This window comes from Babylonia areolata, chromosome 18 (genome assembly GCF_041734735.1).
Source record: "Babylonia areolata isolate BAREFJ2019XMU chromosome 18, ASM4173473v1, whole genome shotgun sequence".
Lineage (NCBI taxonomy): Eukaryota > Metazoa > Mollusca > Gastropoda > Neogastropoda > Buccinidae > Babylonia > Babylonia areolata.
This window is the reverse complement of record NC_134893.1, coordinates 12,926,715-12,953,765: the sequence shown is the minus strand read 5'-3', so window position 1 is coordinate 12,953,765 and position 27,051 is coordinate 12,926,715. Positions and strand designations below refer to the sequence as shown.

At 41.6% G+C, this 27,051-nt stretch overlaps 1 protein-coding gene across 1 annotated transcript in view; it reads left to right on the top strand.

The window, feature by feature from the left end:
- Positions 1–3,346: 3,346 nt before the first annotated feature.
- Positions 3,347–27,051, top strand: part of LOC143292460 (uncharacterized) — a 33,787-nt gene continuing 10,082 nt past the window's right edge. Inside the window, exons 1-8 of the mRNA XM_076602752.1 lie at positions 3,347–3,439; positions 3,697–3,857; positions 7,971–8,136; positions 10,116–10,261; positions 12,618–12,735; positions 14,147–14,280; positions 17,265–17,505; positions 18,230–18,369. Coding sequence (XP_076458867.1) covers positions 3,827–3,857; positions 7,971–8,136; positions 10,116–10,261; positions 12,618–12,735; positions 14,147–14,280; positions 17,265–17,505; positions 18,230–18,369 — 976 coding nt within the window. The 5' untranslated portion in view covers positions 3,347–3,439; positions 3,697–3,826. The remainder of the gene's footprint in view (positions 3,440–3,696; positions 3,858–7,970; positions 8,137–10,115; positions 10,262–12,617; positions 12,736–14,146; positions 14,281–17,264; positions 17,506–18,229; positions 18,370–27,051) is intronic.

Sequence of the window (27,051 nt, the reverse complement as noted above, 5' to 3'; positions counted from 1 at the left end):
ACACACTGAGGCCCATCCTTTCAAGTCCTTTCTCAAACTTTCGAAAAGAAAAGACGCGGTTTCTTTTTTGGGGGGTGGGTGGGTAGGGTGGTGAGGTTGTGTGCTTTTTTTTCAGGGTCGACAGTCCAAATAAAAATATTGATTAACATACCAATGTTATCAGTCTCTCAGTATATATATATATATATATATAATATATATATATATATATATATATATATATATATATATATATATGTATACTATGTGTGTGTGTGTGTGTGTGTGTGTGTGTGTGTGTGTGTTCTTTCGTTTAACATCTTTTCACTGTGTGTGTGTGTGTGTGTGTGTGTGTGTGTGTGTGTGTGTGTGTGTGTGTGTGTGCCGTGTGTGTGTGCCGGTGTGTGTGTGTGTGTGTGTGTGTGTGTGTGTGTGTGTGTGTGTGCCGGTGTGTGTGTGTGTGTGTGTGTGTGTGTGTGTGTGTGTGTGCGCCGGTGTGTGTGTGTGTGTGTGTGTGTGTGTGTGTGTGTGTGTGTGTGTGTGTGTGTGTGTGTGTGTGTGTGTGTGTGTGTGGTGTGTGTGTGTGTGTGTGTGTGTGTGTGTGTGTGTGTGTGTGTGTCCCATGACCCGGCCCTCTCTTTCCCCATCAACAGTAGGCCTAAAGCAGCCCAGCATTGACTGTCAGATTAACGATGTTGTGCCGACAGCCTGAGAGTTCAGTTATTCAGCGCCATGCATACTGGGGAGCATAAATCAGCACTGACTGGAATGTCGGGAAGCGGAAAACACACACGCAGACCGGACCTGGTAGTCGCTAATTACGCGTGTGGACTCACTGTGTCCCTCACGTATCACTGTGGTGCCGTGACAGAATCTGATGTCATGTGCCTGACTCCGGGATAAGATAAGATAAGATAAGATAAGATAAGATAAGAATAACTTTATTATCTCCAACTGGAGAAATTTGGTCAGGTGCATTATCACAACATAGACAAGTAAACAACATGGGGACCATAACTGTAAAAGCCAACAACAGCCCCAACAAATATTACGAAGATACAAATGTAAAAAATATCACATACATCGTTTCATACATACATCCACACACTGCAGGTAATAACTAGTATTCTTAATGTAAAAACAGAAAGAATTAAGAAACATTATTTGAATATAATTATAAACATAGCCTGCTATACTGCACATTGATTATAATAGACAGATAAGATAAGAATAAAGATGAATTGCGGAAAACCACAACCAGATAATCAGCACACACCCGCACCCCAACCCCCCCCCCCCCCCACCCCACACACGCGGATAACTTGATTAAACAAGAGTAATAAACATATGTTCTCCAATAAAAGCATTTCACATATTCGCTTTTAAAAACATTGCAATTAATTATTACATCGTAATTATTAAACAGAAATATATTTAGAATATGGACGTTAGCATTAGACATATTCATTGTACATTCATCCTGCATATTGCACATTATTCTTCCTACATATTGCACATTCATTATAACCAATTGTCACGTTTTTAGCTCAGTAAACACACACACACACACACACACACACACACACACACACACACACACCACAACTAGAACAAGGTACAGCCTATCATGCACGGAGTTTCACACGTCTCACATGAGAGTGCGCGCGCGCACACACACACACACAGTTCTCAAGAATTTAAAAGGTGGATTGAACGTGGAATAAAAGTCTTCAGAGCTCTGGATTTCAACTTAAAAGTTCTGTAGCGTCGTCCTGATGGCAATAGCTCATAATACTTTGCTAAAATATGGGTGTCGTCAGTTGCTATCTGCCTGCTTTTTTTAACCACTCGACTTTCATACAGCTCTTGCATACTAGCTTGTTTCACTCCCACAATTTTACTGCATACACTCATGACATCGTTCAAAACACGCTTACTCCTCACTCCCAAACTTCCATACCAGCACATAAATGAAACTGTAAGCACAGACTCGATACAACATCGATAATAACTTTGAAGAATATTTGAATTTATACCAACATTTCTAAGCTTCTGTAAACAAAAAATTCTAGATTGACATTTCTTATGAATGGAATCAACATTTCTGTCAAAAGTCAGCTTATTGTCTAAGATGGTCCCTAAATATCTATATTCATTGACCCTCTCCACTGTTTGACCATCAATAACAAGGTCAGCTACAGGCAAGGGGTCTTTCCGAAAATCTATTAACATTTCTTTTGTTTTCAATACGTTGAGATCCAGATAGTTTTTCTCACACCAGGAACAGAACTTTTTAATTTCACTGAAATAAATAGCATCAGAGTTGGACAGATCTTCAATTGCTGAATCATCAGAATATTTTATGACAGGAGTTTCCTCCGTGCCTCTGCAGTCATTTGTGTACAGTGTAAAAAGAACAGGGGACACCTCTGTACCTTGGGGTGCACCAGTAGAAGTAGATTTTAGAGAAGAGTGGGCAGAATGAAAGCGGACGGACTGAGATCAGTCAGTCGACAAGGCACTGACCCGCGACTGTCATTTTCGAGACTTTAGGTCATATAAGTCTATAACCGAAGACCTGGAAAAAATCAGTTTGACACTAAGATTTTTTTCCTTCTGTTTGCCGACGTGTAAACTGGAGTGCATGGATGAAAGGTAAAGATCAGTCAGTACTACACTGCGATCGCGGAAGCTGGTGACAGTTATGACCAGTCTGTGTTAGATTTTGGTATAGTTTATCAAGGACTCAGAATCTCTGTCTCTGTCTCTCTCTGTCTGTCTCTCTCTCATAGTATATACACACACACACACACGCACACACACACACACACACGACACGACACGCAGTTCCGACTCAGCTGAGCCGGACTGAGTCCTTGCTGACAATTGGAGTTAGATGCACGTCACGTAAAACTCATTTGAGTCAGCGGCAGTGCCCTGCGGTCAGCACAGTTCATCCATGGCTCAGGGAAATGACACTGAGGAATCGATTGCCGGCGAGACCGTCGGCCACCACTGAACCCGCGCGGCGACCATGTAGTGTGTGTGTGTGTGTGTGTGTGTGTGTGAAAGAACATTGTAGCATTCAAGGTATTCGCATAAAATAAGAAATCTCCACATCACACACACGCAAACACGTAAAAACACACACAAATTGCATGACTTGTGACACACCCGGAAAAAAAAGTAGGGTGTTGTAGGGTAGACCTTACGGTGGGTGAGAAAGAAAGAAGGATGAGAAAGTGATCGAGGAGGTGGGTTTCTCAAAGGAAAAATCAGCCAGCCAGTCGCGCCAGCCAAACATGCACGCGGGACGGCAGCATCTTACCCCCCTCCCCCGTCACAGGCACGATCATTGCAACAACTGTTCGTCGAGCGGTGCCCAAGGGCAGTCCAATGTGCAAGCTTTCCACCGAACAGCTCTGACAGGCCGTTCAGTTGAAGAAAAGTGACAAAAGCAGTACTGAATTTATTACAGATCATTTATCCACATTTCTTCCCCTGTGTTCTCTTCATACAGTTTCGTTCCGAAGACGAGAAAAAAAAAGTTGTGAATAGTTAATAACATCGTAATATGTACATACTCCACATTTCATCCTCTGTCGAATGACGTCAAGTGGGCCAGTCAAAGATCGAGTGGAGGGGAAGAAATGTAGAGTATGTAATTATTGTTAACCAATTTACAACTTTTTCTGTCTTCCAAACGGAATACTACAGGGGATATTGCCGGTCATTTATCTGCAGTCTTGCACGGACGAAGTGTGCTGAAACAATTTCAGAGGCTGACTTCTTGCATTCAGCTTGTGGTTTTGTGGTTGGCAGAAATCCAAAGAACACGACTGGCATCATGAAGATTCGCGGGGTTGTGTTTGCTCTGGGTGAGTAAAAACGTCGGATTTGGGGCTCTGACCCGCGTCCGTGGTTCTGACCGCAATATTTGATCACCATCACCAGTTGCCAATGTGACAGTTAGGCTGTTGTGGTTTCAGATATCTCCTGTGATCTATGAGATCTGACGTTCAAATATGCGCAGCCAGTTCGGAATCCATGTGTCATTATTAAAATTGTTAGTCTTTTGTTTTTGTTTTTTGTTTTTGTTTTCTGTTATTGTTTTTGTTCAGAAATACCCATGCAAATTGGTACCATGCTGTATAGTATATATACTGAAACTACCAAATTTCATAAGTTGTATTTTCGCAGTATTGACGTAATATGTAACATAAAAATTAGATGTTGAAGAAAAAACATTAAACCACTTTATCATTTTGGTTGACATTAATGATGTAAGAAAAGAAAAAGGAAACAACAACTTAATTATGTGACTGTTTGGTTTGTGTCTTTCACACCACATGAAGTTTTTCAACATTATCAGTCTCATGCTCCTGTGATTCATGTCATACAACTAATGACTTTTTGTGTAAAGCTTAGAACAATCAGTGTATGGGGTATGATTTTGTCATCATATCCTTCTTTGATTGCCTGAAGTTAACTAAGTTTGCTAATTGTCATCTGCAGTCTTTGATCGCTGATTGGGCTGGCAGCTGGTCAATGCATGGAATCACAGATTATGCCATATAGTGTATCAGGATTGTGCTAATGTTTATTTATTTAATTAAAAAAAAAATTGAAATACAGTCTTCTTCTGGGTTGGAGAATCTGGTTTTTGGCTGTTTCTTTCTGGCTGAAGTAATATTCAGGACAGACCAAGAATGGATTTCGTTCCCTAAATTAAAGCGTCAATCTGCTGCTGTTGAAGGTGAACAAAGACGAGCAACAAAACCAGTCCATAGAATAAAGGATTTTTCTTATGAAGAAAGGCTAAAATATCTTAAGCTTCCTTCCCTTAAAGCAAGAAGGGTACAAGGTGATTTGATCCAAGCGTATAAAATTCATAATAATGTTGATGACATTGACATAGCATGTTTATTTATTTACCCACAAACTAATATTGTCACCCGTAACAGTACTGACAAAAATCAGAAGCAACATCATAGTAGCAACATTAGAAAAAATGTATTAAGTTACAAAGTAACTCACAACTGGAATAGACTCCAGATATCAAACGTGCACCTAATATAAATGCCTTTAAAAATCTTATTGATGACCACAATATTATAAAGGAAATAATCTTTGACTTTGATGGTCAGAGGTGAGCCTGGGCTTGTGAGTACCTGCCCCCCCGCACCCCCCCCCTCCCAGCCCCCCCTTCCCACCCCCCCAAAAAAGCAACGGGGCGTACAAAGCTGCAAGGATACGATGCACAGCATTGCCCCTTACCTGAACCTGAACCTGAGTTAACGTGTCATGTAGGCAATACTGCTGCAACTACAGTATTATGAGTTAACCCATCTGTAGGTAGTGAACGGATTAGAATCGCAGCTTAAGATGTTAATCCAGCAAACCCAAATGCTAATCCAGTAAAAAAAAAAAACGGGAAAGACCCAAGAAAATTTTGCGGAACAGGAGGCTTAAAGAAATAAATCATTCATGAGCCAGAAATATGGTTTAATCTGGAACAATTACAGGCATTTTGTGTTGTGGAAAGAATTCTTCTATTCTGTTCCAGGTATCATGTTGACACACAAAGTTTCCAGAGAAAATGAATTTGTTGAAGTGTACCACAGACACACTTAAATATTAACCAAATCAGGGTTATTGCATAGACTGACTTTGTTTACATTCATGATTGGATGAATTCCTTTTTATGTGTAGTTCAGAGTTTGAAGAAGAAAAATCTATAGCTATTGTTTCTTGTGTGTATGTGAGAAAGAGTAAGAGTCTGTTTGCAGACTTTTCCTGAAGTTTTGATGTGTGTGTGTGTGTGTGTGTGTGTGTGTGTGTGTGTGTGTGTTGTACTGGATGATTGTGGAGGAAAACAAGTGCAGGTAACAGCAAAACAGCCCTTCCCATATTTCAAAATGAATTTCTAAAGCTGTAAACAGAGAAAAACTGTTAATGAGGGTTGAGGGGGCTGGGGGTGGGGAGGGAAGAGAATTTTGAGGAAAAATCCAGTATGATAACTAGAATTGTGCAATCAACAACCATCTGCCTGAAGATCTAGTCATCAGCCCCATCCACATGTAATATGCAGCTTCTGTTCAAATGTGTGTGTGTGTGTGTGTGTGTGTGTGTGTGTGTGTGTGCGCGCGCATGTTTGTGTGCAGTGCGCTCATGTGTGTGTGCAGTGCATGCATGTGTGAGTATGCATAAGTTTTTATATTGATATGCACTTGTTTGTATCCAAATTTCTACTGTATCTGTGTATGATTTTCAATTTATGTTTGTGCCTTGTTATATACTCTCCCTCCCAATATTCCTTGTGAACCCGGTACACTTGGTAATAAAGACATATTCTTTTCTATTCTATGTAGCCCTTTAAAGAAAGCTGGGACATTCCAAATCACTCTTAGTCTTAGTGATAGTGCCCATTGTATGCCTGATATGACAAGTTTTTTTCCTGTATGAACTCCTCAGATATATCAGCATTGGCAATGAACTATTATTCCCCATGGCAAGTGATCCAGTAAAGTAATAGTCTTGATCATAGCTGGGAAAGTCAATCCATTGATTTCTCCGAGGCTGCCCATGAAGGATGAAGCAAAGGAAAGGAAGAAAACAAAATGAAAAATATACTGTCAAAAAAGAAATAATGGTAAGTTATCGTAGTTATGGAATACACCAGAAATATTTAATTTTTATCTTTGCACCTTGTGCTTGGGGACCTTTAAAGGAAATGTTTGTGTATAATTTTATCTTTGAAGTCTTTTAATTATTTGCCATTTTAGGAATAGCAGATGAAGATATAGTTTGTCATAATGGTTCTCTCTGTGTGTGTGTGTGGATGCCAAAAAAGAATTTTTTAGATAAGGTTTTTGGCAGATATAACTACATTTGGCCACATATTATTTTACATGTGCTGATTGTATGTTACATGCAGGACATTAATATTTCATCACCCAATTTTAATTAGCTGGCATTCAGCCAAGGATTATTCGGTAAAGGGAGAAAAATCTGTGCAATGCATGGGACTTGAATGAGAACTTCACACTTCACCTAGCTAGCATTCAGCCAAGGTTTATTGCATAAAGCGAGAAAAATCTGTGCAATGCATGTGACTTGAATGAGAACTTCACACTTCACACTGTCATCACTGGTGCAGGGATATTATCTGCAGTTCAGCGCTCTTCAGAATTATGCCTCACACAGACACCATGCTGTTTCTAATGTGGCAGTTGTAGCTATGTGATGCTTTATGTAACGCTTTTTAGAAACTTTATTTTGAGAGTTAGCATTTATGTAAAATGTTTATGGGGAAATTAGCTAACCTTTTGTTACAGAAATACGTGCTTGTTTTACAAACTGAATTTAGATGCCTTTTAATTCATTCCATGACTCTGCTATTATTATTATTATTTTCTCAAGGCCTGACTAAGCGCATTGGGTTACGCTGCTGGTCAGGCATCTGCTTGGCAGATGTGGTGTAGCATGTATGGATTTGACCAAATGCAGTGATGCCTCCTTGTGCTACTGATACTGATACTGCTAGAGATTTTTTTTAATTTTTTATCTCCTATCTAAATATACATCTTGATATGTACAGTTGTTTCCATTGAAGTTGACTTGACTTTTCTTAAGGAATAAGTTTATAAAGTTCTTTATCTCTATAAATTTCCCTCATGTAAGTAGACTGCTTCCATGCATCAACCAAAGTTTTGAGCCCCAGTAAAATTTCCTCCCTCTTGTCCCTCTCTCCTGACCTATCCCCCCCCCTCACTCCCCTGCCTCCCGACCTCCCTCCCCCCCCCATCCCCCCCCAAAAAAAAAGAAAAAAGGAAGTGAAAAGTTGACAGAAAGTGAGGAATCAAAGCACTTTTAAGAGAGAGAGAGAGAGAAAAAAAAAGATTTTGTTTCATACACCATTTGGATCAATGGAAGGGAACACAAACTTGAGTTACAACACAAAACAGCATAAAAGGTGTCTGATGTTGCAGGAATCTTGGGCTTTTGCTGCAGCCTTTCCTTTGCTGTGAACTGCGACAGCACACGTGCCATGCAAGCGGCACAGCGTAGATGTTTCACAGACCATGGCCTGGAAATTAACACAGGTTCAGACAAGATCCAGGAATCCGTTCTGCATGATCCGGAATATGTCTGCCAGTAAGGGACTTTGCTGAGGATGCTTTGTGCATGATCAGTGTACCATGGTGTTGCATGGTGTTCATGGAAGAAAGAGTTGGCTGTCTACTGATTTTTGACTCACTTGTGTAAACAAAGTGAGTCTATGTTTTAACCCGGTGTTCAGTTGTGTGTGTGTGTGTGTGTGTGTGTGTGTGTGTGTGTGTGTGTGTGTGTGTGTCCGTGTGTCTGTGTGTCCGTAGTAAACTTTAACATTGACATTTTCTCTGCAAATACTTTGTCAGTTGACACCAAATTTGGCATAAAAATAGGAAAAATTCAGTTCTTTCCAGTCATCTTGTTTAAAACAATATTGCACCTCTGGGATGGGCACAAAAAAATAAAAAAAGAAGCCTAATTATATGCAAACTGCATTTACTGTTATATTTATATTTTTTGTATTCTCTAAACTTGGCACTTTGACCTCTTATTCTGACACAACAACAAGAGGAGTCATTATTATCATTTTTTGTTCAAATAGGAATTTCTTTTGCTGAGCATGGAATTTTTATTTATTTTGCAAACGTTTTGGTGCAGATAGTAAAAAAGGGAAATTACTCTGTAATTAATGCTAGGGGACTTAATTTATCACAAGTGAGTCTTGAAGGCCTTGCCTCTCTTGTTTTTTTCTTTTCTGTGCAGTGCTTTTTGTGGATAAATGATGTATAGTATTTTATCACATAAAGAAACAACCAAGTGATTATGAATCAGGAGCTGTATTGTAGACTGCTATGAACATTTACCAGCCTTATAAGCAGCCTTTTGAACATATGTCATTTATCATTGTCTGCTTGAAATAGTTTGAAGAAATAGTCATGGAAGAGAGAGAGAGAGAGAGAGAGAGAATGTTTTATTCAAGAAAGGCCACAGAGAGAGGGAGAGAGAATAAGAGAGAAAAAGAAAGAGAGAGAGAGAGAGCAACAAAATAAATCCAGAATTTGAACAATCCAGGTAAATTGTAAACTTAGCACAGTTAACCATTAAAAAAAAAAAAAAAAAATCCAGGACACCTCTTTAAACAAATGAACAAGTCTCAAACTGAAAACAAAAAGTCATGTTTACTATAAAAATAGTACAGATATGAATAGGTGAATATACATTCCCATGTATATATATATATATATATATATATATATATATATATGTATGTATATATATATATGTGTGTGTGTGTGTGTGTGTGTGTGTGTGTGTGTGTGTGCACAATTATACATTTGTGTTGATGCCTTTAATCTCTGTCATTGTCTCACGCATGTGCCTGGAAATATCTGAACAAGCTGACATTGAAGACTAACAGCTAGAACTGGCCACAAGCATGGAAGTAATGGGAAATCAGATTTGAGGCCCCAGAATTTTGGTCAATTTTTCTATATTTGGTTATAAATGAAGATGGTCATAGACTGTATAAGCCATAGTGTTCTGGTAAGAATCAGCGGCTTTGGGAAGATCCTTAAAAGGTAGGTGCCATATACTTCGGACAAATAAAGGTTTAGATAACTGATGTGTTCATCAATGGTCATTAGAGGATCAGATGATCCTCAGTCATGGATGGGGCAGGACCAGACTGATGCCACAGATAAGCAGAAACAAATGGATAATTACTTGAAAAGTTGTATGGTTAGACAGAGAAAGCATACCTGCCAAGAATGTTTTGCATTGCTATACCAATATATTACAGTGAATTTACCTGGAGTATGGCATCTGTAGTGTAATTTGTAAATATCTGTGATGTTCTGTGTGGGAGCCTGTTCTGATGAAAAAAATGTCAATGTGTTGAAGAAGTTGTGAAACACTTTATGCTGAGGTCAACATCCCCAAAAAGTGTGAAAGAATACCATTGTCTACTTTAATGCTAATGTACTGTTGTTACCTGTGAAAGAAAGAATAATGCAAGTACACTGTAAACCCATTTTATGAACAATACTTTAAACACCAATTTCAGCAGCGTTTGGTTTGCACAGGAACCAGGCAGCCTACAGAAAGGCCCTACATTGTGCGCTCAGCATTGGCAGGAAGTGTTTGGTGCACATTGGCCGCGATAGAAACCTTCTGCCCAAAATGCACAAAGTCAGTGCTGGACTTGGCTACCTGTGTGACCACATTCACGGTCAGTACACATCCTCTTTTGTCTTATTGTAGGGGGGATGAAGTGGTGAAGGGTTGTTGTGTCATGCACCCATGTAGACTCGTACCACACTCACGTCCAATTCTTCATTCAATTCTTTATTCATTTTCATACCAAAAACAACAATAAACAAACAAACAAACAACCAAAAAACCCTGAAAGAAAAGAAACAAAACAAGCAAAATTGATAGCAATGAAACAAAAGGGTATACCGCTATGTCAACATGATCATAGTAAATTAATGGTGACTAAACAAAGGAAATTATTACCATGTCCACATGACCATGGCAAAACATTATAAAACCAAGAACAACATCTACCATGTCCACATGATCATGGCAAATTAATGGTGAATAAACAAATATTACCATGTCTGCATGATCATGGTAAAACAATAGAAAAACAAGAACATCTACCATGTCCAACAAAAACATCTGCCATGTCCACATGATCATGGCAAATTAATGGTGATTAAACAAATATTACCTTGTCCGCATGATCATAATAAAACAATAGAAAAACAAGAAACAGCATCAACCATGTCCACATGATCATGGTGAATTAATATCAATGAAGAAAAACAATATCTGCCATGTCCACATGACCGTGGCAAGTTGATAATGATTATACAAAATTACAGATTTATCATCAAAACATACTGTATACAGAATGCATAATAAAAGGAATTACTTTCAGTTTGAAGGAACTCGCAGCAAATGAGCGAGCAATCAATGGAATTTTTCAACAGATAAAGTCATGGAATTCTGTGAAGTTTCTTCCACAGACAATCATATCAACACATAAAATTAAAACCATAATCAAGATGTTTATTGATTAGCAAAGGGTTGGTAGCTATATGTTTTCCTAAAGAACAAATATAATATTCAGTGTATGGGGCCTGGTGAACACAACCCCATAATGAGTCCTTAAAACAACAGCAATAATCAAACACACACAAAAAATACCAAACACACACCTCAGGACTAAGATGTTCTCACAGGCACTCGTGCCCGCTGCCTGTCAGCCTCACGCACACATTCTGACGGTGAACCAAAGTCACTGCAAACAAGTTGACAATCATCAGCACCTAAAACCACTAGTCCAGATCTCAACATAACTGGACATTAGGAAACAGCAAAGCCATCGGAAACCTGCTGTACAATTGTATAGTACTTCGATCTCAGCTTTGCACGATGCTCTCTCACACAAATGCACACACTCAGAATCTTTGTCAGCTACTCTGTCTTTATGCTGACGCTCACTTAGCAAAAAGTCTCATTCCTGGCTAAACTACAGCAAATAATACAGTTTAAACGGTACACCAAAAAAATCGAACGTTCTAGCATCTCTAAGCATTTTTACAACAAAAGAATACTTATATTTTTCTGGTTCAAAATGTCCGCTTCATGCTTTAGAACTGTGTTTATACTGGAAGGTCACAAAATAACCTTGACACATGAACCCTAGGCCCGGTGTGTATTGCCATACCAAAAATCTTAATGGACACACACCAGCCAATAAACTATCAGTTCTTTTTGAGTTGCAGGAAGTGGTCAACAGCAAAAAATGAATTACATGTGGTCGAAGAGAGATAACCCAGCCCTTCCACTCAGTTCAGCACAGTCAGTAACAGACATTCTTGCTGTATATGAGAGGCCAGTTTATTGTCCTCTCACATTATGTTTGAATATGCCCTTTGTGATGTATTTGTTATGGGGTGGTAGTGATTGCTTCATGGCTGGTGCAGTACCCAGTTCATGCAGTTGGATAATTTTTGTCAACACCTGTGAATTTTGGATTTACCATGTTCTCCCTGAATGTGTTTGACTTCATGTACTCTTAAGTTTTAATGTCTGTTGACACTGAGTTATATTCAGATTCTTTACAAATATAAATGTATCTCCTACAGATCTGTGTGACGTGATTAGGAACCTGTTATGGCAGTGTGCTGCAGATAATCCAGCTTTATGTATTCTAGGTGTTGTTATTACTGATTAATATTCAGGAACTGTGTGGTTTGTGTTAAATGGTAAGGTTTCAGTGTGCTTTGAGCTAAATGGTCAGATTTCAATGTGCTTTGAGTTAACATGTTAGATTTCAACGTGCTCAGAACTAAATGAGACTTCAATGTGATTTGATGATTACTTATCATATTTTAGCGAACTGTGAATTGTACATGGATCTGTTGGCATGCTCTGACACCACCTTGCAATTGAAAATGTGAGTTAGAAGATCAGCATTCTCTTTTGGAGATGATGAGGGTGTGAAGGATACTTACATCATTGTTACTACAGTGCACCATGAGATGCATACTGAAAGCATTCTCTGCCTGTTGCAGATTTTGATACACAGTGTGCCAAAGACAACAAAGCAGAGTTGGAGCACTGTGGAAGGAGCAAAGCACTCCTAGCTCTCTCGGAAGGCCACAACTTAGATGCTGCCAGTATTATCTGCATGTAGGTTGCCCATATGGCCAGTCTTTATCACAGAACACAGCCTATACTATTTTCAAGAAGACTGCTTTAAAATCTGCCTTAACCAGTCTTAAATATACCTATAAGATTATAGTGCAGTTAAAGGTGTGATTTTAGCAGGAAGCAGGTTGCCGTCAGATCTTTCCTTTGCTGGCTGGTACTTTGCCTAGAGACTGTATCTTTACTTGCAAGTATTTTACTTTAAAATCATGCTTTGTGTGTAGCATTGTGTGTAGTTTGTGTGTGTGTGTGTGTGTGTGTGTGTGTGTGTGTGTGTGTGTGTGTGTAGAGATTCCCAGATAATGTTTTGTTCTCTTGGGGAAAAGTAGTTAAAAGAAAATACTGGTAGTCGTGCCACCAAATATCTATACATCCTCCATTAGAGATGGTCAGTAAAAGTAACTACGAATAGTGCTATGACAATTCAGGAGAGATAATTCAGTACACTTGAAGTGCTCTGTGACAGAATGGTATCTGGAAGGCAAACAGTCAGCAACAAATGCCAACATCTGGTCCAACTCAGCAGTACATTCTGAATATTACTTTCAGTGCATAGCGTTTTTCTTTTCATTATAGAACACCATTCATAATTTTTCCTTCACAATTTCTGATGTTCTTTTTCTTGTCTCCTGACCATATATTTTTTTCTTTCGCAGGTCTTTTCTTCAGTTACACTTTCTGATGGACTCTTTGTGTTTTTTTTTTTTACATTGAAGATTTAAAAAACCCAAACTTGAACAACAACATATTGCTGACAACTGAAAATTTGACCTGCGTGATGACATATTCAAGGCCAAAGTCAGTTGAAAAACCCTCTCACGAACCATCAAAATTTGGTTGCCCAACAGACAAGTGGAGAGAGCATGATTCCATTTTTCTGCCAGAAGTTGAATGGTTGGGTAATTTAAGCCCTGGTGTGTGTGTGTGTGTGTGTGTGTGTGTGTGAAGGTGTTCGGTGTACGAAGGTGAGTGTATGAAGTTTAGTGTGTGCATCATGTTTATTGTTAACACTTGATCCAAGAGGTGTCTGAAATGCGTGTTATAATAATATAATATAATAATAAAATGCAGGCTTTTATAGCACAGTACCCCCATCTCAGATGGGGCTCACTGCGCTTTATAATAAAATATACAAATTTAGGACTGAATGACATGACATATGTACAAAGTCAACACAGTCTCACATGACATTGGCTAAAATGTACATATGAATTTAAAACTAAGTCAGTAAATGACATAAAAATATTTAAATCAACACAGGCATCATCACGGTCTCAAATCACACGGGTCCAAATCACAGCAAAACAAAGCTCGTCACATTCAGATTCACCATATTATTATGATTATCGTTTCTTCCAACACTGATGACGCATGTTTTCACACTGGTGGACAGGGCCTACAAGGGGGTAGCAGAATGTGTGGAGGAGATGCAGGGGTGTGACAGCCAGACGAAGCATATCTATCTCCGCTACATCCAGAAGTACATGGCTCCCCCGGCCTGCCAGCACGTCGTGCAGCCCGACCCAGGTCAGCTTCTTGCTGCGTCATCACGTTCCATGTTATTTTGTGCCATGTCACACTGACTGATGCATCAAACACTGTCCCTCTTGCTGTATTATCAATCAAAGTGGGTTTACCCTGTGACAAACTGTGGAATAAACCTCTTGCTGTATCAGTCAAATTGGGTTTACCCTGTGACAAACTGTGGAATAAACCTCTTGCTGTATCAATCAAATTAGGTTTACCCTGTGACAAACTGTGGAATAAACCTCTTCCTGTATCAGTCAAATTGGGTTTACCCTGTGACAAACTTTGGAATAAACCTCTTGCTGTATCAGTCAAATTAGGTTTACCCTGTGACAAACTGTGGAATAAACCTCTTGCTGTATCAATTAAATTAGGTTTACCCTGTGACAAACTCTGGAATAAACCTCTTGCTGTATCAATCAAATTGGGTTTACCCTGTGACAAACTGTGGAATAAACCTCTTGCTGTATCAATCAAATTGGGTTTACCCTGTGACAAACTGTGGAATAAACCTCTTGCTGTATCAGTCAAATTAGGTTTACCCTGTGACAAACTGTGGAATAAACCTCTTGCTGTATCAATCAAATTGGGTTTACCCCGTGACAAACTGTGGAATAAACCTCTTCCTGTATCAGTCAAAGTAGGTTTACCCTGTGACAAACTGTGGAATAAACCTCTTGCTGTATCAGTCAAATTGGGTTTACCCTGTGACAAACTGTGGAATAAACCTCTTGCTGTATCAATCAAATTAGGTTTACCCTGTGACAAACTGTGGAATAAACCTCTTGCTGTATCAATCAAATTGGGTTTACCCTGTGACAGACTGTGGAATAAACCTGTTGCTGTATCAATCAAATTGGGTTTACCCTGTGACAAACAGTGAAATAAACCTCTTGCTGTATAGAGGGTGTTTGGCTTTGCATCTTCTGCCATGTTACAGAGAGGGTTCAATCAATTCTCTTAACTAACCTGCCTTGCATTTGTGCATGTATCACCCATTTTTGGGACACTCCCCAACAACTTTGTTCAGTTTCTGAAGTGAAGGAGTAGTCTGGAAGTGTGTGTTGCCAAATGTTGAATCATTCGTTTTTGTCAATACGCTCCTGCAGAAAGATCAGATTTTCCCCTTTATATCTTTGGGGAATGTTGCTTACCAACCTTGGTGAAGAATCTGATTTATGTTGAAAAAAAGAAGAAAAAAAAAGAAGTTTTTATTGTTCTCTTTGTTTCAAACTTAAGAGGTAAAAGAAAAGAAAAGATGCATCGTGCTTTTGAAAGATTTTGACTATTGTAGATGTTAGACTTTTTTTTCACTGAAGTGATAAATGATTTAAAAATGCATGTTCATATCAGAATTGTTTTGTTGCCACCTGTGATTGTGTTAATGGTCTGGTAGTGATAAAACTAATGAGTTTTTCCAAGCCTATGTTGTTGAAAGTGATTTTTTGCGGGATGGAGGGTGGGTCTTCGGATAAGAAGCTTAATATTTCAAAAGCTTAAATGTCGAGCTTGTGAATTGCTTTTGTCATGTACAGACGCCAGCTTTTAAAAACTTGAAAGCCAGAGTTGAGATGTCATTTAATTTGAAAACATAACAGAAGAAATCAAACACAATAACACTTATTTATGTTAAGGATGACGTCTTGTATCATTGTAGTTTTAACCAAATTTGTAGTGGGTCTGTTAACCAAGAAGTTACAGTTGACTGAGACATCCAGGCAGAGAGCCCTTTACAGGCTGTGAGCAAGAAGCCACTAGTGGAGTCAGCAGTTAGGTCAAATCTCAGTCAAAATGTCAAAGTAATGGAGTTCGTGGATCAAATCGGAAAGGGAAGATTTTTCTTTCTTTGTTATATATAGAGTAAGTTTCAGAGAGGTGGCAAGGGATGTCAGCTGTCTATATGCCACAGACAGAAGTACTGTGAAACAGGTTTTGGTGTTGACTTGTAATCACTGATCCCATTACCCAGTCAGATGTATTTTTAGATTGTACAGAAATTTCAGCATCTTTTGTATTGCCTGTAACATTGGCGTAAAGATAATGAAAAGAAGGGGTTGGGGTATGTGTATCTGTGGGAGGAAAATGTGATGGGGTTGGGTGTCATGGCCATGAAAGAGTGGGCATTTGGGTTGCTTTGTTGTTGTTGTTGTAAGTTAGGTATGGTTCTTGGGGGGTGGTTTGGAACAAAATGTGCTTTTACCAGAATGACACACAATTCTTCTGTTTTATATTTCAGTTGTTTTTTTAATTTTTAATTTTTAATTTTTATCTCACCATGTTGTTTTGATTAGATGCATATTACCAGCTGCCATGATGAAAGTGAGGCAGGTTGAAGTCACAACAGGCATGGGGTTTTCAAGGCACAACAGGCTCCTCTACAGAGGTGGGTGTGTTGTGGACTCAAAGGGAAGACTGGGACCACACACTGGAGGATTATCCACTTCATGGATGAGTCTTCAGGAGTGTGACTCAAACTTCCTGACAGTGCTGCAGGTGTCTGTAAATCTTAGGCCTGGGTGATGCTGGGATAATGTATAACAGATGAAAGGCAGTTGTAGAGTACAGGCTAATCATGTAGATCCAAACCTGAAATGGACATCTGTAGCAGCATTGTCATCATCCTGGTTCATCATCAAAATAGAAAAAAAGTGGCCACAGGTTCTGGGGTTTTTCATGCCTTGCTCATTCCAATTCCATGCTTGTGGTGCAGAGGTCGGTGCTGGCGGAGTTATAGTGGGGAAGTGGATGGAGGAATGTGGGGTCTTCACTCTGGATGGGACGCTGACTCAGTCTGGCTGTGTGACTTTTTTTTGTACATGTGTGTGTGTGAGTGAGTGAGTGAGTGTGTGTGTGTGTGTGTGTGTGTGTGTGTGTGTGCGTGAAAGAGAAAGAGAAAGAGAGAGGGGGCACCATTGCTTTGTGCTAGTTTTTGATTTTTGGTAAATATTCTTTTTTTTGTGTGTGTGTGTGTGTTTCACTTTCAGGTTATGAGTTCAGCACAGTGGCCCCTATGACAACAACCCATCTGGTGACAATGCTGCCCATGCTGCCCAAAGTCTCTTGCTCCTTTCAACGCAGCATACTGAATGCCCAGGAGGAGTGTTTTGCGCGTGAGGGGATCAGCGTGAACCTGCCCGAGATCCGCCTGGAGAGCGGCCAGGCGGCCAAGCAGAGTTACCTGGATGCCATTATGTCAAACAGTCGTGACTTCAGCACAGTCTGCCGGTGAGGAGGATGTGAAACTATGCTTAAACATAAGTAGATGTGCAAGCATGTGTGTGTGTGTGTGTGTGTGTGTGTGTGTGTGTGCGCATGTGTATGAGTATATGTGTGTAACATAACATGCATAGGAACACAAGCATATGTTTTCTCAGTGTGTGTGTGTGTGTGTGTGTGCATGCATGCATGCACGCATGTGTATGAGTGTGCATAAACTTGCATAGGTACACACGCATACATGTTTTCTCTGTAACCTTGTTGATATTCATGGATTGTTGAAAGTTGAATTGTAAAGTTATAAAGAGTGGGAAAGTTGTGTAACTGTTCTTTTTCTTCAGTTTTCCCCTTCTCGTTTTAACCCATGTAATGAACAGTTTGGATACAGAAGTACACTATTCCTTTAGTTGTGTGGTGTCTTTTTGTCCTTGGTCAGTTATTACATTGTTGTATTCTTCTTCATGTCCCAAAAGTATCAAACCAAAGTTGAAAGTATGTGCATGTATGTGTGTGGATGTATTTGGCACTTGTGTTTGTATGTGTGAGTGTGTATGTGTGAGAGAGTATGTGTGTATGTGTGTGTGCATGCATGTGTAAATCTCTGTGTGTATGTGTGTGTGTGTGTGTGTGATTGTGACTGTGTGTGTGATTGCGACTCTCTGTGTGTGTGTATGTGTGGTGTGTGTGTGTGTGTGTGTGTGTGTGTGTGTGTGTGTGTGTGTGTGTGCTACAGAAATTTGTCCCAGTACCAGCGGGGACTGGGGTGTGCCTTGGATGTGGGCCATCACTGTATGCCTGCCGGTTTGAAGGACTACCTTCCCTCCTCCCGCCATGTGCAGATGCTGATGGCTGAACTGTGCAACAACATCGATGGTAGGTACCCTCTCATCTCTTGCCTACTTCCTTCCTTCCTTCTCACTCTGTTTTCTTGTTACTGCTGTTGATTTTTATTAAACGTGCCATGGCAGAATCATTGAGCATTGTACTTCTGATTGAGTGTTCACCAGTGTTCAGAGTTTATTTATTTATTTATTAAGACATCTTGCTATAGCGCATATTCTTGAAGTTCTATGCGCTTTACAATAGCACTAAAAACATTCACTCAAACATCCTCACACAAACATATGCATATAATTTGAAACATAGGTAAGAGAGAACAATTTAAAGAGGTCATGTGATTGATTAAATCAAGAAATGTATCAGGTATAAAAAAGATAAAAATGGAATAATGATAACAACAAAAATGTTGACAACTGAAATTGAAAGACGCACACAAGCAAGTATGCGCATACATACATATGTACATACATACATACAAAATACACAATGCACACACACACGCTTGTGCGCACGCACGCATGCATGCATGCACCGACAAACGCACGCATACCCAGACACACTACTCATGCACTCACGCAATGACACACACACATACACGCACCTACAGGCACATACACACATGAACACAGATCAACAATCAAATAATGCAAACTAACTACGACATTACATGATAAAACAGTTCCTGCTAAGCATTTCCCTGAAGAAACACCACACATAACACACGCAGATCAAAACTAGCAAGATGAAGCAGATGTTCACACACACACACACACACACACACACACACACACACACACACACACTGTCACAACTTGTGACGACAGTTAGGGCGTGTGGCCCGTCTTCGTTTTTCTCCCCCCTCTTCTTTCACTTTCCCTCCTTCTCCCATCCTTCAGTTCGGGTAGAAGTCTTGATTTGCGCACGAACCACGTGCATGCATATTACTCGCTCACCTGAGCGAATATGAAATATTGTTGGGCAGCAACAATATTCGGGGCTTTTGCAGCCCGACTGCCGTAGTGTACGGGTCGTTCCTGTTGTTGGTGGGGTAGCTACCCCGACATCTAGGCACCATACGAAGTGAGGACCGGCTGTCCTCCATGGGAGCCACTTCGGTGTTTCTTCGTCTGTCTTCGTCGTCGTCGTGTCTTTGTGGTGGTCGTTAGTGTACGCCACCTGTGGCAGGTAAGAAGCCACTTGTCTATTTAGCTTGGTTGTACTTCTGTCAGGGATGTAGGTGTGTAAAGATGTTCGACAAGAAAGCTGTACGTTAGGTTTTGACACAATCTATTTCGTTAATTACTCGTGTGCTACCACCGAGTGAATATGTACTTTTTCTTGTGTCGGCTAATATTTTTGCCAATTTTATTGTTATTGAGTTTTAAAATGATACGATTTTACCTTAGTTCACTGTTGGGTAAAATTGGGCGTTGGCTCTGTATGATAGGTGTAGAGAGTGCGAGTGCCGTATATTACTCCTATAATTCGTCTTGTCAATGGAATTATATTCCAGGTTTTCATTTTGAATGTGCTGTACATTTGTTTTTTTGTTAATTATATCGTTAGAATTAGTATTGCTCAGTACGGGGGGAACATTCCGTAATGTTCCAGCTCTCGCTGTGTGCTGTGTGTCCCGGGCCTTTCGTCTGGTGACCCAGATCTTCGCCCCCTCCTGCCCTGTGACTGTTGTCCTGGGTCTTCGCCCCTTCCTGCCCTGTGACTGGTGTCCTGGGTGTTCGTCCCCTCCTGCCCTGTGACTGCTGTCCTGGGTCTTCGCCCCTTTCTGCCCTGTGACTGGTGTCCTGGGTGTTCGTCCCCTCCTGCCCTGTGACTGCTGTCCTGGGTCTTCGCCCCTTCCTGCCCTGTGACTGGTGTCCTGTGTTCCGGGCCTTTTGACTTGCAGCCTGGTCCATTGCTTGGCATTGTATGCCGAGTCCTGGCACCTAGGCCTTTTGACCGGGGGCTTGTGCCTTGGGTCGAACCCGCCGAAGTTTGTCTGGGCCGTGTGTCAGTTTTTTTTGTTTTTGTTGTTGTTGTTTTCCTCTTAAGAGGAAAACTTCCTGAACCCGCCAAAGACTAAAGCATCTGTGTACCAGTCCTGGTTTTTGGGGTGATTTGCTTCTCTTTGAGTGTGTGTGTGGAAAATTGCTTTCGATTACATTTGGGAGAATCCGTAGTTTTGTATACGACTTCTGTTCGTGTTTTTTGTTGTTGAAGTTATAGTATATGGTTGTTTTGTTGTTTTTTTTGCAAGTATAGGCTGTGTGGGTAAGGTTGCGTGAGTGGGATAGACAGAGCGGAAGAGAATAAATTTTGTGTGGACGAGAAATATCTGTATTGTGTGTTTGTGTTGTCGGGTGAATTGGGTTGGGCGTTAGGTTTTAAAATAGTTCTCGACCTCTTCCCTAGGGGGGTCGTGACAATGGTGGAGATGCGGGGTAACAAGTTCTAGGGAATGTAACACGGGTTGGGGGGTAGGGTGTGATCGTCTTGTTCGTCTACGTTTTATGTTGCAGGCATTTCGTTTTGGTTAGCTTCTGTGGGGGTGATTAAGGTTGTTAGATTGTTAGGTTCTTACTGTTGGACGGTTGAGTGAAGTGGGGACCTGGAGTTAGTGACTTAGAGACTTAATCTTAATTCAAGTTTTGTGTAGTTGTTGCACATTGTGAATTAAGAAAACATGCCTGTAACACGAAAAACTTCTGCGGCCTCTACTCCTAGTTCGGGGTCACGGGGGGTCAGGGCAGAAGGCAGTACACCTTCTCTGAGTGCTGAAAAAAAAGACTGAATTGTCCGGATGGATTCAGGGCCACCTGAAGGAGGCTAATCCTGAAGGTGCTTTCGTTGAAGGCTTGAAGAATGAGTCTAATGCCGTACCTTCTCAGGACATGTACTCAAAGTTCAGGGTGTTGGGCACTGACTTAGGTTTGTCTGGAGAGGCGTTGGCCCGGTTTGTGGTTGATGCGGTAGCCAGGGAGGAAGAGCGTCAGGCTAGGGAGGAAGAGCGTCAGGCTAGGGATGAAGAGAGAAGGTACAGACAATGGAAGGATAGAAAAGAAGAAGAGTATAGGAAGAAAAAAGATGAGGAGGAAAGACGTAGATTCGAGAGGAAAATGGAACTGCGCCAGGAAGAGCTAGAAGCTCACACGGCTCATCAGTTTCCGCTTGTGCCGTATGATGAGAAAGACGATTTCGATAGCTTCCTTAACCACTTTGAGAGAGTGGCGGGATTAAATAAGTGGAAGCGTAGCTCCTGGGCAGCCCGCCTGGTGGCCCTTTTGCAGGGTTGGGCGAGAGACGCCTGCCTACGGTTACAACCAGAACAACTACACGATTATGACATCTTAAAAGCGGCTCTGCTTTACGAATTCCGTCTGGATGCAGATTCCTACCGCAAACGGTTCCGTTCAATGCGGAAATTAGCGGAAGAGACGTTTGATCAGTTTCTGGGCAGGCTGAAGGTTTGTTTCTCCCGGTGGTGTGTGGCCGCTGGGCGTGATGAATCTGATGCAGAGGACATTAAAGATCTGGTCCTTCAGGAGCAGTTCTTGACCACACTCAATCCCGATCTCGTCACTGAAGTTCGGCGTGAGGAACCCAATAGAGTTGAGGACGTTGCCCATATCACTACTAAAATTGTCAATGCTCGGAGAGCAGGTCGCATGGCGGAAGCTGAATTTCGAGTTTCCAAAAAAGGTAGTAGGGTTTCCGACCACAGTTTCAATCTGGGCGCGGAGAAAAAAGGACCTCCACATGGGTCAGGGGATTCAGCTCTAAACAACGTAAAGGGAAGAGACTTAAAAAGAATACCTGCCTGCTTCAACTGCGGGAAGCCAGGTCACTTGGCCAAAGAGTGCCGGCAACCCAAGAGGGTCTCACTCATTGCTCATGTCTCACCTGTACAGGGTGTTAATGCAATGACCCCGACGCTTTGCACGTCTTGTGCTTCTAAACAGTACTCGCCTCGCTGCGAGGTTTCTGTCAATGGCCACATAGTGCAAGCTTTACGTGACACGGGAGCCCAGTTGATTGTTGTAGCCAGACGACTCGTAAGACCTGACTGTTTTACTGGGGCCACAGTTCGCGTGGTGTTGGCAGAGTCAAGGTGCTCCTCAGTTCTGCCCATCGCCAGGGTGGACTTTCAGTCCCCGTTCATACAGGGCGTTTTGGACGTGGCTGTCATGGAGTCTCCTGTTGAGGAGGTTCTCATTGGGAATTGTGCTTGGAGAGGGGACGGCTCTTCAATGGTCGTGCCCGTCTGTGCTGATCCCAGCCTTGTGGGCGCCGTTCAAACTAGAGCCCAGGCTGCAGCAAGTGACAAACCCTTGCCTCCCCTGCCCGTCAAGGATATTCAGATCCATGTGTCACGGGAAGACTTACAGCACCAGCAAAATGACGATCCTGATTTTCATCAGGCACGTGATAGGGCTGGTTCAGGCCTTTTACAGAAAACCCCTTCAGGCGAGGTCTCTTATTTTAAAAAGCATGGGGTGCTGATGCGGCAGTTTAAAGATCACAGAGGCCAGGCGACCCAGATCTGTGTACCGAAGCCTTTGCGTTCCACAGTGCTACGCCTGGGCCATGAGGCTCCAATGTCTGGTCATTTGGGGTTTAGGCGGACGCAACAGAGAATATTTCCTCATTTCTATTGGCCAGGTATGTGCGGGGACATCAAACGCTTCGTTCTTTCCTGCGACAGGTGCCAAAAATCTGTACCAAAAGGGCGGGTTCCCAGAGTGCCTTTACTTAAAATGCCTCTGACTGTACCCTTCAGCCGAGAGGAACTATCCCACGATCGAGAGAGAATGCTTGGCGCTCGTGTGGGGCATACAAAAGTTCGAGCCATACCTGTACGGCAAACCATTCGTCGTCCAGACCGATCATGCCCCCCTGCAATACCTGGATAGAGCAAGAACGGTCAGCGGCAGACTGACACGGAGGGCGCTGCAGCTCCAGCCTTTCTCCTTCACAGTACAAGCTATCCCTGGAAAAGAAAATGTTGGAGCCGACTATCTCAGTCGTCTGCCGGAGCAAGAATCGGGATTTCCCGAAAAGTGATTTCGACAGTGTTAATCAAAGAAGAGTATGCGCAGTCCCATTTGACTTCTGCACATACCTCTATATTCTACTCTTAAATTAGGAAGCACACGCTTCCGCGTATCCTTACTAGCTGTAAAGATTAAGATAGCTTTCGTATAAATTTCTCTTCTCTTGTTTCGTTGGTCTGGACAAACTGTTTTGTTTTGGTAACTGTCCTTGACCACTAATAGACGTTCGGGAATGCGGAAGGGCAGGGCGAGAGTTGTCACGTGTGTCTGTCTGTCCGTCAGTCGTTGTGACGGTGTGTTTAAGTTCCAAACGTGAAGTTTGAACTTGAATGGGGGGTATTGTCACAACTTGTGACGACAGTTAGGGCGTGTGGCCCGTCTTCGTTTTTCTCCCCCCTCTTCTTTCACTTTCCCTCCTTCTCCCATCCTTCAGTTCGGGTAGAAGTCTTGATTTGCGCACGAACCACGTGCATGCATATTACTCGCTCACCTGAGCGAATATGAAATATTGTTGGGCAGCAACAATATTCGGGGCTTTTGCAGCCCGACTGCCGTAGTGTACGGGTCGTTCCTGTTGTTGGTGGGGTAGCTACCCCGACATCTAGGCACCATACGAAGTGAGGACCGGCTGTCCTCCATGGGAGCCACTTCGGTGTTTCTTCGTCTGTCTTCGTCGTCGTCGTGTCTTTGTGGTGGTCGTTAGTGTACGCCACCTGTGGCAGGTAAGAAGCCACTTGTCTATTTAGCTTGGTTGTACTTCTGTCAGGGATGTAGGTGTGTAAAGATGTTCGACAAGAAAGCTGTACGTTAGGTTTTGACACAATCTATTTCGTTAATTACTCGTGTGCTACCACCGAGTGAATATGTACTTTTTCTTGTGTCGGCTAATATTTTTGCCAATTTTATTGTTATTGAGTTTTAAAATGATACGATTTTACCTTAGTTCACTGTTGGGTAAAATTGGGCGTTGGCTCTGTATGATAGGTGTAGAGAGTGCGAGTGCCGTATATTACTCCTATAATTCGTCTTGTCAATGGAATTATATTCCAGGTTTTCATTTTGAATGTGCTGTACATTTGTTTTTTTGTTAATTATATCGTTAGAATTAGTATTGCTCAGTACGGGGGGAACATTCCGTAATGTTCCAGCTCTCGCTGTGTGCTGTGTGTCCCGGGCCTTTCGTCTGGTGACCCAGATCTTCGCCCCCTCCTGCCCTGTGACTGTTGTCCTGGGTCTTCGCCCCTTCCTGCCCTGTGACTGGTGTCCTGGGTGTTCGTCCCCTCCTGCCCTGTGACTGCTGTCCTGGGTCTTCGCCCCTTTCTGCCCTGTGACTGGTGTCCTGGGTGTTCGTCCCCTCCTGCCCTGTGACTGCTGTCCTGGGTCTTCGCCCCTTCCTGCCCTGTGACTGGTGTCCTGTGTTCCGGGCCTTTTGACTTGCAGCCTGGTCCATTGCTTGGCATTGTATGCCGAGTCCTGGCACCTAGGCCTTTTGACCGGGGGCTTGTGCCTTGGGTCGAACCCGCCGAAGTTTGTCTGGGCCGTGTGTCAGTTTTTTTTGTTTTTGTTGTTGTTGTTTTCCTCTTAAGAGGAAAACTTCCTGAACCCGCCAAAGACTAAAGCATCTGTGTACCAGTCCTGGTTTTTGGGGTGATTTGCTTCTCCTTGAGTGTGTGTGTGGAAAATTGCTTTCGATTACATTTGGGAGAATCCGTAGTTTTGTATACGACTTCTGTTCGTGTTTTTTGTTGTTGAAGTTATAGTATATGGTTGTTTTGTTGTTTTTTTTGCAAGTATAGGCTGTGTGGGTAAGGTTGCGTGAGTGGGATAGACAGAGCGGAAGAGAATAAATTTTGTGTGGACGAGAAATATCTGTATTGTGTGTTTGTGTTGTCGGGTGAATTGGGTTGGGCGTTAGGTTTTAAAATAGTTCTCGACCTCTTCCCTAGGGGGGTCGTGACACACACACACACACACATATGTTTAAGGCCCCATTTTGGCATGGTTTTGTGTCCTTTGGGAAAGGCACTTTATAATTTTTTTTTCATTCCACCTAGGTGCTGATTGGAACCTGACATAGATCGGCTGAGGTTAAAGCAGCAGATAGAAGGGATTAGGTTCTGTCTTCCTATGTCAAGCTCTAGACACGGTGAATACAAATCTACTGCCCCTATGGCCATGAAAGGCAATGGGCTGTTTAAACTTTTTAATGAACCCTTTGCTTATATTGTAAGACACAGTGTTAGCCTTTTTGTTACTGGATGTTGTCACTGTCTCTGCCAAGAGATATCTGTCTATACCACGAAAAGTGATTAATACATGTACATGACAGGAATGCAGTTTCACACACTGTGTTGACATGAAAGTGACTCAGTTATGGAAATTATACAAATAATGAGGCCAGGAGACGATATGATTAACAAATAGAAAAGAGTGGCACCTCTCTCCATCACACAAGGCACACAACTTCAAGTTAGTGATGCCTACACTACCGATTCAGCGAGCACACAGGTAAATAAAAGGTACATTGGAACAAACCCAGACACTTCCTCAAAAAAGGAAGCGCTGGGCCTGTCCTCATACCAATCGTTTGACATGTGCACACAGCAGCAAAGACAGAAGAAATGTGCAAACACAAATTAGCTTTTATTCAAGACTGGCATAGCCTCTTTAATCCTGAATAAGCCACACAGAACACATGGACAATACAGAACAAATACATGGTTGCCTCGGTAGTTTATCCACTGGAAATTATACAAATAATGAGGCCAGGAGACGATGTGATTAACAAATAGTAAAGAGTGACTCAGTTATGGTTGGGATGTAACCTGTTAATCCATGTTTGCCCAGTTAACGATTCACTTGCTTCATCTGAATTGTATCCAACCGTGTGGTATCTCTCAGCACAACAAATTTTTAACTGGATAAGAACTTTGAAAGATCTTTGGTTTAGATTGGAATTCAATGAATGAACAGATAAACTTGCATGTCTCTGAGTAGAGTGGAAATAAATACAGTTGATGGGATTGGTTTCTTGTCTTTTCCCAACACAAATTTCAGATAAAAATGAGAAGAAAAAAAAGAAGAGAGAAAGAGGGGGACAATGACAATGATGATTGATTAAAGAAGAGATTGATGGTGATAACAGTGAAACTGATGCTTATTTATGTACCTTTCACATGAGACATCAAATTCAACATAAGCATTAACAACAAAATAGTGGAAATGTGTATAACTCAAAACAGAAATAGACACCATGACTTTACCCTAATCTTTCCCAATGGGTGATGGGAATAGCATCTGAATGAAATAACTTTCTGAATAAATAAGACAGAAAAAGGTATTTGTGTTTGGGAAACATGGGATAGTGAGAAAGAGTTGACTTACAGGGTTGCTACATCAAATCGTGTGTAAACATACGCATATACCAAAAATGTCTCACACTGATAAACTGCCCCTGTTGAATTAGTTTTTGCAATTTTTTTTTAACACCACTCATTTCTTCAGATTTGACTCTAGTGGATGTGTTATGCAGTTCATAAAGGAATAACTGGTGCTGGTTTGTGTTGAAAAAAGTTGATGTTAGGGCAGGGGAACGCATTTCTGTAAACCACTTACGTCTAACTTTTGATTCAATTATCTTGAGCCAAGTTTCCCCACCCCCAGTCAA